Source organism: Lichtheimia ornata, assembly GCF_029851405.1.
Source record: "Lichtheimia ornata isolate CBS 291.66 chromosome Unknown scaffold00020, whole genome shotgun sequence".
NCBI classification, from domain to species: Eukaryota; Fungi; Mucoromycota; class Mucoromycetes; order Mucorales; family Lichtheimiaceae; genus Lichtheimia; species Lichtheimia ornata.
The window spans coordinates 309,870-323,754 of NW_026695340.1; the positions used below are offsets into that span (position 1 = coordinate 309,870).

The 13,885-nt window shown below is 43.8% G+C and overlaps 4 protein-coding genes across 4 annotated transcripts; all 4 read right to left on the minus strand.

Annotated features, from left to right (window-relative positions):
- Positions 1-26: 26 nt before the first annotated feature.
- On the minus strand, positions 27-447 carry O0I10_005180 (uncharacterized protein; the record flags this gene model as incomplete). Its single annotated transcript, XM_058485227.1, has 3 exons — positions 27-154; positions 211-307; positions 364-447. The coding sequence occupies 3 exons, from the start codon at positions 445-447 to the stop codon at positions 27-29; spliced, it is 309 nt and encodes a 102-aa protein (XP_058344054.1).
- Positions 448-654: 207 nt separating this feature from the next.
- Positions 655-2,685, minus strand: O0I10_005181 (uncharacterized protein; the record flags this gene model as incomplete). Its single annotated transcript, XM_058485228.1, has 8 exons — positions 655-902; positions 965-1,166; positions 1,229-1,462; positions 1,523-1,527; positions 1,615-1,990; positions 2,055-2,311; positions 2,371-2,506; positions 2,599-2,685. The coding sequence occupies 8 exons, from the start codon at positions 2,683-2,685 to the stop codon at positions 655-657; spliced, it is 1,545 nt and encodes a 514-aa protein (XP_058344055.1).
- A 3,422-nt stretch (positions 2,686-6,107) lies between these two features.
- Positions 6,108-8,760, minus strand: O0I10_005182 (uncharacterized protein; the record flags this gene model as incomplete). The annotated part of the gene is made up of 4 exons (XM_058485229.1): positions 6,108-7,916; positions 7,974-8,239; positions 8,299-8,692; positions 8,752-8,760. The coding sequence occupies 4 exons, from the start codon at positions 8,758-8,760 to the stop codon at positions 6,108-6,110; spliced, it is 2,478 nt and encodes an 825-aa protein (XP_058344056.1).
- Positions 8,761-8,969: 209 nt separating this feature from the next.
- Positions 8,970-10,342, minus strand: O0I10_005183 (uncharacterized protein; the record flags this gene model as incomplete). Its single annotated transcript, XM_058485230.1, has 4 exons — positions 8,970-9,311; positions 9,400-9,589; positions 9,647-9,789; positions 9,848-10,342. 4 exons carry the CDS (start codon positions 10,340-10,342, stop codon positions 8,970-8,972), a joined length of 1,170 nt encoding a protein of 389 aa, XP_058344057.1.
- Positions 10,343-13,885: the final 3,543 nt, after the last annotated feature.

Genomic DNA, 13,885 nt, shown 5'->3' on the forward strand with positions numbered 1-13,885 from the left:
AGCCAATGCATTTATGTACAATATGATCATGATTGTTTCAACCAATTGATGGCGTCTTTTTCTGTAACCATGGTTCCAAATGGTGCTGGTGCTGGTGATGGTGATGAGGATGATGATACTGGAACGGTAGTAGTGGGAGGAGGAGGTACTTGATCTTTGAACATGGATAATGAGTGGTGTGGATCATCAACGGTGGTCTTTTTTTTTTACCTGCTTCTTTAAGAGTTCTCGCATGTTCTTCTTCCAGTTGTCGTCTCGTCTCAGCTTCAGCTTCTTTTAGTTTCTCTTGCTCACGCTCTCGTTCCAACTATACTTAAGCAATCAGTGGCCGACAAAACCAAATGACACCATGAGCACTCTTACAACAGCTGCATTACGAAGACGATAGTTATCCAAACGATTCCGCATCGCAACCAGCCGATCAGCCAAACCAGAGTCTTCAGCCATAATGCTTGAAACAAAAGGAAAAACCAGCAGCGCCGATGTAGGTTAGATTGACGTCAAAAATATCCCTCCCACCACACGCATAAAAACACGTGATCGTATATGGTTTGAATAAAAGAGTATATTAAAAATGTGGATCTATACACAAAGATTGGGGAAGAGGGTAAACTATACATATGTAATGGAAGATGGGTTAAAGGAGATGATGACTTAAGCAACCTGTTGCTTCTTCTCGTCCACATCAGGCACTTCATCGGCAGCAGTATGAGCGAGGGGTTTATCGGGATCAATGCCCTTGGCACGCAATTCCTTTTCAGCACTCCAAACGAATAACGACTTTGTAGAGAAGATGACATCGAGCTCTTCAAGTGATTTTCCAGCTGTTTCAGGGTAAAGAGCCCACACAACGGGGATGGCTGCAAAGTTGAGTGCGCCAAACAAGAAAAAGGTACACCATCCTACAATTTTTGCTTGTGTGAGTACATGGCTTATGGATATTGCTGTTGTTATTGTAGCTTACCAATGGAATTCAAAAGGGGTGGTGTGATTTCCATGACAAGAGCGTTGCCGATTGACCAGCCAACAACACTCCATGCACCACCTTTGGCACGCACACGCAAAGGATAGATCTCGACTGGATACAACCATGGCACAGCCAACCAAGTTGCACCAAAGAATCCTGTATACAAGAAAATAAACACAGCACTTGCAGCACCAAAACCCTATTGATTCAAAAAGACATCAGTATATTATTGCAGCATCATCATCATCATCATCAACTTACTGTTGGGTTTGCAGCAAGGAATTCGGGCTTGGTCAAAACAGCGACGAGGATCAAACAAATGCCTTGAGCGACAGCACCATAAAACAAGGTGAAACGACGGCCCCATCTATCCACAGTGAACACTGGAAGAATGGTACAAATCATATAAGAAACATTGTTGAGACCTGACAACAATTGTGATGTCGTTTCGGAAAATCCTGAGCTGGCGAAACTTTCGGGTGCATAAACAGTAATCTATGAATCCATATACGTTTAATACAAGTAGCCATTATGAAATCTTGTTATTGTACTTACCACACCTATTCATGATGGCACAATAAAAAAGAACCAGATGGCTTGATTAGCACACATATGTCTATCACTATGCAATCATGTAACACACTTACCAATACCACAAAGCTCTTGGATGATTTGTAACCAAATTGAGAGATGCACACGGCGAGGGATGTTTTGCTCGTCATATCGGAAAAGCATGTTCCAGTATGTGGGTGCACCACCTTCGCTATCTTCAAGGCGTAGAGCTTCCCTAATTTCCTTGACCTCTTGTACGACGTCAGGATGGTTGGGATCACCATCACCACGAAGAGAAGCAAGGATTTCGATTGCTTCATCATCCCTATTCTTGCTCAACAGCCAACGAGGTGATTCGGGGAAGAGATTGATGCCGACAGCAAGAACAATAAGAGGAATCAATTGGAAGCCGATAGGGAATCGCCAGCGGAAAGCACCAGGATCATCATGCAAACCATATGCGATCCAATACTAAAGATGTATTCAATATCAGCCATGCTGGTTGCCATGTGAAACACATCACTTCGATACTCACTGCAATCACGACACCAAAGATGTTGAGGGTAAATTCCATAGCAATAAACATACCACGGCTTGAGTAATGGCTTGTTTCAGCTGACCATACAGGTACAATAGCATTCAAATGGCCTGTACCAATACCGGTAATGATACGAGAGCAAATCATCCATGCAACATTTTGAGCAGCGGTCTGCAAAGTAGCACCAAAAATGGCAAAAGCACATCCAACCAAGATAGTTCGAATTCGTCCAATCTTGTCACCAATCCAACCACCTACATTACGACAACCAGTGAGCAAATCGGCTTGAGAAGAACCCATTTTCTTTACATACCCAACAAAGCGCCAATAAGAGTACCAGCGTAGTATACAGCGACAACACCACCAAGCAAGGCTTCATTGTTCTCGAGACCCATCAGCTGTTTATAGTTTGGAGAAATGTTGACACCGCTCATAACACCTTGGTCGTACTACTCATTGTGTATGTAAGTGGTGAGCCTTTCTTCCGTATACGGGTAAATTGTGCTCATGGGAAAATCTGCCAAAAGGTTATCTTACTTACGCCAAAGAAGAAAATGGAAAGACCAGCTGCACAATTGACAGCGGTGACCAGGCTTTGCCCATGTAAGCTCTTGTGCACCTTCCACATGGTAATGATTAAAAGGTCAACACTATGTGTGTGTGTGAATCAAGAAAAGAAAATCAGCAGCAGGCCCGGTTGCTAGGCTGCTTTTATAAAAGATTCCCTCGGAAAGGCACCATGTCGGTAGTATATGGCTGGCTTTATTTTTGACACCGAATGATGGAATAGATATCCATAATAAAGAAGTGGCAATACCATGTGAGACAAAAAGAAACACACTATGAGTGAATCATCAGGAACCAAATATGGATCATGATGATCCTTGTCGTAGTAACATCGAGGGGTAACCATAGCAACAAAGACGGTGCAGCTCTTTGTCTTGCAAAAACCTTTGCTCTCGAAAAACATAAAGGCTGATGTCATGGCGACCCATTGATGGTGGTATGTATGTTCGTGCGCATATCCCCGCACCGTACAGCTGTTACACACGTATTCTGGGGTTATCTCAACATCTTGTTCTCCGCAACAAAGAGATGATGAAAGAAACAGCAGATACCCCATAAGGGCAAAAGTGTAACAGTACCCGGTTGATATCCACCAATAGGAGAAAATTTATTTTGACGGCGATGCTGCATGAGAGGGAAGATCAGAATCTTACCAGACAAGGGCAAACGTCGAAATTCTACATGTGAAACATGATGGAGAAAGCGAGAGTCCCAGTGTTGATTCATGTACACATATAGGGTGATCCCTTTGCAGCATATCCAAAAAGTGCATTGGAAACGAACGTTGCCTAGCAACAATGAAAAAAGTTTTGTTGTACTCCATGTTTATTATTATGTTGCTCCACACAACATGTGACATGTCAAACCTTGCTGAAGACAGCTGGCTTAACTCTGATCCGGAAATTCCCATTGCGATACCGTTGCTTTCCACAGCTGCCCTTTTGTTGTCTAGACAACCGAGAATCCTAAATATTGTTACCTGCAGCTTATTACTACTAGCAGGTCTGATGCGTGTGCTATACAACTTCCACATAAAGCTTTTGAGTCATGAGCTGGCTCACAAAAACGCCTGTATAAAGTAAAATAGAATCGGAATATGGGCTATGTCATCTTGTGATCAGCTGTTGTGGGGTGGGTAATTTTATCTCACACATATGGATTGTCCCATTCCATAGATGTCCAACCTTGCTGCTGTTGGTTCGATGGAGTCGACATGCACAAAACTAAGGATATCCAATCAACATGTTGGATGCATGTTGCATTCCCAAAATACACCATTTGTGACCATACGTGGATAAAAAGGGGCGATAGTATGAAGCAACATGAGTAATAACACTTCTCGCAATGATAAAAAGGCAATTGCCCGATCCAATCATTAACTGTACCACATCGATCTCATCAACCTTTTTTTTACAATCGCTCGGTTCCGAGCACACCCAGAAAAAAAAGAACCCTTGAAACCCTGTCAGTGATCCTTTTCGTATAGCTTACAATCTCATTTACATGAACACTCGTGGGATTTGGTCACGATCGCTTGCCTATATAGCACACGGCAATAAAAATGACGGCTGATATGGCGCGTGAAATACATAGGATGATGACATTGCCAATGTTGTTGTATGGCTGTATGTAGATGACGGGAAGCCTTGCATCATTATGATTTGTAATACCATGCGACTAATAAGGTTCTTACATCTCCCGTACCGTTCCTTGATCCAAAGATATCAAATCGACCAGCTCCATTGTCTCGGTTGCTGTCAAGAAGCACGTTTCCGCGGAAGACGGCAACAAGGCAACGTCAAACACTCTCCGCATACAATATGATAAGCCAGCAGCCAATGGGGGAATATGTTCCCTAATCAGCAATAGCAACAAAATACATCCATTCCCCCCGCGTTCTCGGTCTTCAAATGTCCACAATAGCCCATGGGGTAAGTACATTAGCAAGAGGAGGGGTCATTGTTATCTCGTGAGAGATCAAGCTGAAGGTGTTTTGTGTGCTAATAATGAACCCGCCAATTTCCCATCCCCAACATTGTAACCATTACCATCAACATCATCATGCGACGTAGTTTATATATAGTAGTTGTAGGGTTGTGGGGTGATACTACATCAACCTTATGCATGGTGTTGTTTATGGCCTGTGAATCACTAGTACCCATTAACATTAGCGTCTTCAAAGGTACCAATCAACATACATTGCTCATGCACAAAAAAAAGGACATTTTAGGTTGGGACATGAAGAACTAAAGCGATCCAGTTCTTCGGATCGGGTAGCTTCCGTTGGTGAATGTAGGCATGGTGACATCCTCCTTATTGAAATCAAAGATACATGAAGATGATATCACTGCTTTATTTTAATCATCCATCAGCTATGGCTATCCTGGTAAGCTCACGTCTATGCGAAGGAAGAAAGATTCACTGTATGCAGCATGAGGATACCAAACCCACTCGCACCATGACCCATCTTGTTTCTCAATCCACGGCCTCTAGAGCAAGGTAAACACGTGCTTTCCATTTGTGGGATTGCTAGTAGATGATGTTCATTGACAACAAAGAAAGTAAAAATTAGGGAGGTTGTCAAAACAAAGAAAGAAGCAATATAAAAACTGCATTTCAACAATACCTGGTGGTTTATCTTTTCTTTGACTGCTGCTACACTTGCTTGACACGTAAACTTCTTTGACATTGGCGGCAATCGTCAAACGGGAGTCATCGCCAACGTGGTTCCTGGGACGTTTAAACGAAGCTCGTCTTTTCCTCTAAAGTGGTCATTGGCGACGATGCCGAAACTCGCTTGCGCTGTTTGGTGTTGAACGCTAACGACTGGCTTCCCGGTGCTCCTCAAAGTCAAGCACGCATGAGTCAAACGCGGACCCTTGAAAGACACCGATACCAAGAAATGCGCAAGATACCAGGTCCCAGCACACCAGAAGCCCGTCCTGGTATGTCATTTTGTCTTTAGCATGGTAATTTGAACATCGATCACTGATATGCAATGATAGGTTGGTGGACTTTGCTACGGTACGCATTGGCTGCATCGTCAAAAGCGACGATTCTCGTTGTCAGCTATGTAGCATTTCATATCAACATCCTTCCATGATCATGAATGAAATGAAGGGGATACCCGCTCTTAGGCTTCTTTTCTTGAATTTATAAAGTTGTCCTTGATAGTTGTTACTCTTTGAAGAGCTTGTGCATCGCATAATACACAACATGGAGGTGGAATGCAGTGATGAATGATACGTCGAGTCTCAATATTGCTATTTGATAGAAACGATCACTTAGAATAGCGAGAGATCTAAAGCGAGTAAACAACGTTATTCAAATTGATGTCTTGCCTATAAGGTAATCGGGATGAATGATCCTTTAACCACCATTGCTCCAAACCACCATATACCAATTAGCCATTATGATGATGAAAGGTATATTGGAAAAAGTTCAAATGGGAGGAGATATGTAATATTTTAAGGGATGCACTAGCTAGATATCGGCAATGAAATGAGTTTGTACACCTTTGTTGACACGTTCGTAGCGTGCCATTTCACGTTCGTGTTTCATATCACGTAACTTGCTTTCAACAGATTTCCTTTCGCTTGTTTCCCGATCGAGGATACGTTGATGGTCGGCTTTGAGATCGCTGACGAGTTTACGGAATTCTTTGCGCAAGGAAGCAGTGGTAGGTCCTTCACTGGTATCGAGACCCAATTTGCTGATACGTTCTTCAGTCAACTCAGCCTCCAGCTGCTGCATACGTCGCGTAAGCTCTTCAATACGTTGCTCGTATTTCATACGATCCGTCTCAAACTCCATGGCCGTTGTTGTCAGTCGATCAAATTCCTTCATGATGCCTTCAAAATCGGTTTCCATCGATGCACTTTGAGCCAACCATGCTTGTTCACGTGCTGTGAAGGCCCGTTGTAATTCCTCAATCTTTTGGATATTACCACCACCACCACCGTTGCGTGCTTGTTGTTGATGAGAGCGCAATTCAGCTATATCCTGTTCCAGCTGATTGATTCGTAAATCACGTGCATCCACCGTACGATTCTTGTCACGAATGAGATCCTCGAGATCCTTGCATACACTCGTCATCTTTTCATAATCGGCTTCAAGCTGCTCTTTTACGCGCGTCGTCTTGTCCAACAAGGCATGTTGCTCTTGTAATTGAGCTTCATATTCCTGTCGTTGCTCTTCCACTTGTTGCTCATACTTGGCACGGTAACTCTCGCTGCCACCTTCCATGAGCTGCATAACCGATTCACGCTTAAGGGCACGCTCCCATCGTTGTTTCTCAGCACGTAAAGCGGATAAATCGGATTGGCATTGGGTTAATGCTTCACTTGCTGCTCGTTCTCGAGATTCAAGAGCTCCAGCTTCAGACTCAGCCTTGGTGCATCGTACTTCAAGATCTGCCAATGTTCCTTGCATAGTCGATACACGTTTCTGTAATTCGTCTTCACGTGATCGAGCTTCGTGAAGTTCCTCTTCCAATTGGCTGATACGTTCTTTGTCCTGAGATGATGATGATGATGACGACATGTTGCCCAAGAAATCGATACTACTTTGTTGACGGCTCTCTTCCAATTCTTTACATCGTGCTTCAGCAGCTTCACGTTTGTCTTGTGCCATTCTCAATTGCACCTCATACTTTTTGGTTGATGCAGCCTCCAAACGTAATTTCTCTTCGCTCGACTCGAGTTGTCGCTCCAAACGTTCCACTTTGGCCTTGTAGCTGCTAAATTCGGTTTCCATGGATGCCAACAGCGTGGACCATTCGCTATGACTACCATATCCAGAATCGCTGCGTTGTAAATAAGCGGGTTCGCTACCCGTAACAAGCTGATGTCGACGTACAAAGGCGTCCAGCGCTGTTGTCAACTGTTCCAATTCTTGTCGGCTGTGCTCATCCACAAGCATGGTTGATGATGGTGGTGGTGATGAAGAAGTAGATGACATAGGAGGTGACAGCATACTAGTAGCAGGTTGGTGTTGTTGTGGTGATGGTGATGGTTTAGATGCTTCCAAGCGTAATGCACTTGCAGTGTGTTGCATGATTTGACGATGGATTTCAGCTTCCTCTTCAACCAATGAAATAAGTTCAGCTGCAATGGATTCGGTCCTCCTGGTTGCTTCCACGGCTTCTTTATACGTCTTGGATTGATCATGATGTCCTCGTGGATCTTTCACTGCTTCCAGATGTAGTAATGAATGCGTCGCGTTGGCTACTCGCTTTGCCACTGCCAGGCTAGTACGCATATGGGCTATCTGATCCTGCAGAATAGTTTGCCGCTATGCCAATAAAATTAGTCTCCCTATCATGGCAATATACATGTATTTGTATTATACCTTTCGAAGTCGTTCCACCTGTTCAAAGCTAAGCATATTGTACTCTTGTGCATCCACCAGAGCTTGAGATACCAGTACTTGCTTCAACAATCCTTCCATTGGATCCTCATTCCTGGTATCATCCTCGTTGATGGTTTCCTTGATTGCAACAGGTTTGTTCTTCCATAATTGTGCCACCTGAACAGATAATCGAGCATTGTTCCTTGTTTGTTGCGGAATAGGGTTGTTGTCAACGGGATGATGCTGTTCCATAACGGGTGATTTGACTATTATCATGCATCTATATCAGCCCACCCGTAATAACAATCCCCTTAATAGCACTTACCAGACATGGATGAAGGCGTTGGACGATGACTGGATACTGTGGATTGTTGCGAGTCTCGTATACGATGAGGTGATCTTGCAGGAATGGAGGGTGATCTGTTGTTGCTGGCACGTGCGTAAGGTCCCCCGCCACTATAGTCGCTGCTATGGTTGCTGCCACTGCTTGTGCTCGCTGTTGGTAATGCACGCGACAATCCATATCGATCTACGGTGGTCTCGCTCTCAAATGAACTACGCGGAATGGGATCCCAAGCAGGTGGTTTGGCAAATCGGGACACAGGTGATGTGTGATGGGCTGATCCTCCAATGCTGCCTTTTCGTGTATATCCGGTGCGATCCAATTTCAAGCCTGAAGGTCTATCATCGTCATCGAAGGATATCCGAGCAAGCGGGAGCTGGACAAGTAGTGTGTAAGGTTATTGTATAAAAGTGTATAATAGAGATAAAACTATACCGTGTTCATAACTCTTGATAAAAGGAGAGTGAAGCGAAAGAAGGTGGAAAGAAAAAAGGAATATGCGGTTAGGGAAAAAGGGGGAGGTAGCCGAGAATACAGCAATAGTAGTAAATGGCTGATGATTCCACACCCAGGCACATACACACACACAGAGAGAGTACATTTGCATATGAGAGGAAAAAGGGAATAGCGTCCTTGTTGCGTTACACAATCGTTTATTCATTACACAAGAGTGACGGCCTGATTTGTCGATGGTAATCATATTCCATGTTCCAGGTCCTCTTTCCCTCCAATACTTGACGACATAAATCGCTGCATGTCTTGTTCATCCTTGTCCTGCATACATCACATTGAACGAACAATAAATGACATTGGGTATTCGCACAGTTATGCAGCACATCGCATGGTGCACCACATTGAAAGCATCTCGCCAATACATCGTGTGTAACACGTTCGCCTCGCCTATCGTCAAACGTAAAGTTCTTCCCGCGAAACAATGATTGCTCCTTTGGATTTTGTCGTATATATTGTCCATAAGCTGTGATCCCTCCCTTGAGCTGTTGTTTCAATAGTACTCGTCGTTAGTATTACCTTGGTTACAGCCCATTTCCTTCTCCTCCTCCTCCTCCTCCTCCTTTTACTTGCCATTTTAAGATTCTTGCCGATCCCTTTGTTTGCAAAGTACGACGATGTCGCTGTGCATCGAATGCCGCCTGTGCAATACATGTAAACTTCCTTATCCGGCCTTGCTAGCATCATCCGTTCTAGCTCATCCAATCCCTCCCGGAAAGTGTCAACGTCCATCTTGATTGCATGATCGAATCTGCCAATATCGCTGCATCGTTGTCATTAATTACTTTTTATCATTGCATTTGTTGTCTGAGATACTTACTATTCATAGTGATTGCGCATATCCACTAATATAGCGTCTGATCCTTTTTCACTCAATTGGCGATGCCACTCTTCTGGGTCCAGGTGCTGTTCTTTTTGTATTTCGATTTCATTGGCTGGCAATACATCCTTGATTGCTACAAGCTAAAACGCCATGTAAGCCTAATGATGAGCAGTGGCAACATCTTCTTTCTTCGCTTACATTTTTCTTGATCATCACACGTAGTTTTCTGAAACAAGGTGTATCCAAGTCTTCAAGGCCTTCAGTGTATTCAATCTGACCCATATCCAAGCCATCAAAGAATTGGCGCACCATTGGCAACATATGAATAGGTGCTGCAATCTGACAGTTGATGCCACTGATGCCTTGCTCAGGTGCCAAATAAATTCGACCCACCACACCCCATGTTGTCAATTGATCAAAGATCTGCTTTCGTAATTGTTCCACCCGTTCTTTTGATAGCGGCGTTAATCGATAAAACGACACTGGGCGATATCGAGTCGCTGCTGATGTTATTGGGCTGGATGACGATATAGGATGGCTTTTGTTGTTAGGGTGGTGAGTGCTTGAATGACGCTGGTGGTTTTCAACATTGGTGCAAAAACGACGACAAGAGGAACTCAAAGCAAATGAGCGACGCAATGCTCCCTGCCATGACGATTGAAGCAGAATGCGTGAAGCAAGTTGACGATTCATGAAGGAGGAGTGGTGGTACTGAATGAAAGCAAGCGGGAAAACAACCGATCGGTGACAGATTTTTCCAGGAACGTTGCATGCACTTTCGCTTGATAGCTCAATCCAATAATCATGCTTTGATATATACAAAAGATGGTAATATAGCTGCCATGGAGAATAGATGATCATTGGGTGCACCGATCATACAGAACGACAGCATCACGCATAATGGCCAAGTTGACAACCAATACATAAGAACAAGGTTCCTTTTCCACGCGTTGTATGTATCCATTTCCTTCCATCCCATGCACAAAAGCAATATCCATAAGAAGGTGTATGTATTGAAGCAAGTTGCTATACGTAAATAAAGCTGCTGCTATACAATGGCTATCTACTGTTCACGTAACGAAGGCTGTAAGGCAGGCTGCTGCAAGTAAAGAACGCTGTTTTAGACAATGGAGTAAAGCCCTTGCTGTTAGCAATTGCTGCAATGAATGCTGTTACGTTTGGTTGTGGAGTAGAAGCGTGCAAGAGCGTGTGTTGTGTCAAGAGACCCGTGTGTTGTAGAAGGGTGACAAGAAAGCTGTGCACACGCCATGGACATGCCATTCAGTCAACGACAATCGGATCAAGGCAGTTGTAGGATTGACATGATGGGTTGAAGCACAGGACAATCGTTCGCGGGTAGTAATTGTACTTGAATGGGGCAACAGTTGAGAATGGGAGAAAGAGACGAGATGTGGTGAGTGGAAGAAGTGGAAATTAAAAAGGTTCAGCTGATGATGAATGACACTTCTTTGTTTGAGCGTTTTTCAGTCAAATGCTATTGGATCAAGAAAGTCGAAGGGTGAGAATGATGACCTGGTGCAGAACAATCGTTCGTACGCATTGGATTGGGCAACAATGGAGAATGGGAGGAATGGGCTATTAGCTGGCAGTTTACAAATAACTTTGCAAAATGATTTTTCTCATATTAGGCGATACTTCTGTGTTTGAGCGTAACTCAACCAAATCCTCTCGGATCAAGAAAGTTGAAGTATGGGCATGCTGGGCTGGAGCAGGACAATCGTTCACATGCATTGGATTGGGCAACAAAGGTGATTGGGAGGAATGGGCTATCAAGTGGCAGTTTACAAATAACTTACCAATTTGATTCTTCTGATATTGGATGATGTTTCTGTGTTTGAGCGTTTTTCAGTCAAATCTCATCGGATCAAGAAAGTTGAATGATGGGCATGCTGGGCTGGAGCAGGACAATCGCTCGTATGCATTGGATTGGGCAACAATGGAGAATGGGAGGACTAAGGTTATTAGCTGGCATTTTGAACTATTCCTCAATAGTGTACAAGAATCATGCATCGCCTGTGCCGAATGACTCAAGTTACACAAACACGCCCTCTGCATATTTTGCTCTATTATAGTCATACTATTTTACATTAAACAAAGACCACTTCTCATATAGCATCACCCTTACAGCATATGTAAAACATAAAGGTGCCTGTATCTCCAAACTTTACAATCAAACGTGGGCTCTTTAATAGATCAACGTGCTTGTCGGGGTCAAAGGAATCTTGTGTCAAAGTATGAAGTTCATCGTGGGCGATCCCAGATTTCGCAATGTCGCTACCAGCCAAACTGGATCCAGGGGGTCCACCTCTTCGACGACGACCACAAAAATATTTTTTGGGCTGTTTGCGACATTGAACGCGAAACTTTCACACAAGGTGCTGTTGGCCAAGCCGAGCCCATTGCTCTAATAAAAACCCCATGTTTCATTGTAAAGCTTAGAGATACAAGTGCCTTTATGTTTGTAAGCGTGATGCTATATGAGAAGTGGTCTTTGTTTAATGTAAAGAAGCTAGACCCTGACAGAGCAAAAGATGCAGAGGGTCGTGTTGTGTAACACAGCTACGTTTGCATGATTGAAAGGGCCAATGTATAATTACTTTATGGATCATCTAGGAACAGGCATGTATTGCTAGCTAACGGCCATTTTTATCCAATCATATTGTTGCGAGATCCACTGCATGGGAACGATGCCCCTGCTCCAGACATTCATTTCCATGATTAAAGTAGGTTGATCCGAGCTGATCTGACTGAGCTGCGGTCAAAGAGAGATTACATCACTCTGGACATAGAGCACGCTCGATGTAGCTCAACCGATGTAATCTTGTGTGAGCGTAACTCAACCAAATCAGCTCGGATCAACCTACTTTAATCATGGAAATGAATGTCTAGAGCAGGAGCATCGTCCACCTACAATAGAATGCACAAAAGTTTGGGAATGCACAAGAGTGGCTATTAGCTGCCAATGTATGACATAAAAGGGAGGGTTGCGTACCTTTCATACACTGTCCCTGAAGTCCTGACTTTTTAGCTGAGTTACCCAAAGAGGTCCTTCTGCATCTTTGGCTCTCCAGGGTCTAGCTACTTGGCAATGAACAAAGACCACTTCTCATATAGCATCATGCTTACAAACATAAAGGTGCCTGTATCTCCGAACTTTACAATCAAGCGTGGGGTTTTTATTAGAGCAATGTGCTCGGCTTGGCCAACAGCACTTTGTGTGAAAGTTTCACGATCAAGCTTGCCAATCCCAGATTTCGCAATGTCGCTACCAGCCAAACTGGATCTGGGGGTCCACCTCTTTGACGACGACGACCAAAAAAATATTTTTTGGGCTAGTTGCGACATTGAACGCGAAACTTTCACGCAAGGTGTTGTTGGCCAAGCCGAGCCCATTGCTCTATTCAAAACCCCACGTTTCATTGTAAAGTTTGGAGATACAGGCGTCTTTATGTTTGTAAGCGTGATGCGATATGTAGAGTGGTCATCGTTCAATGTCAAGTCGCTGGACCCTGGCAGAGTAAAAGACGCAGAGGGACCTCTTTGTGTAACTCAGCTACTTTGCATGACTGGAAGGATGGAAGGATGATACTGTATACTGTTGACAAAAGCCCGTACATTGCGAGCTAACAGCCATTTCTTCACAATAGCCACTGTTGTCCACTTTATGACATGTGAGCGATTCTCCTGCTTCAGACATTCATTTCCATGATTGGATTATGTTGATCCGCGTTGATTTGACCGAGATACAGCCAAAGAGGGTTTACATCAATCCACACATCTAACCAGGCTCTATGTTGCTCAACTGAAGTAACCTTGTATGAGCGTAACTCAGACTAGTCAACTCGGCTCAACATAATCCAATCATGGAAATGAATGTCTGAAGCAGGAGCATCGTTCCACTGTCATAGAATGGGCAACATTGCCGATTGTGAGGAAATGGCTGTTAGCTCGCAATGTATGGGATATTGTCAATAGTATACAGTATCATTCTTCCATTCTTCTAGTCATGCAAAGTAGCTGAGTTACACAAAGAGGTCCCTCTGCGTCTTTTGCTCTGCCAGGGTCCAGCGACTTGACATTTGAACGAAGACCACTCTTCATATAGCATCATGCTTACAGCATAGTAAAAACATAAAGACGCCTGTATCTCCAAACTTTACAATCAAACGTGGGGTTTTTATTAGAGCAACCTGTTCGTCGGGGTCAAAGGAATCT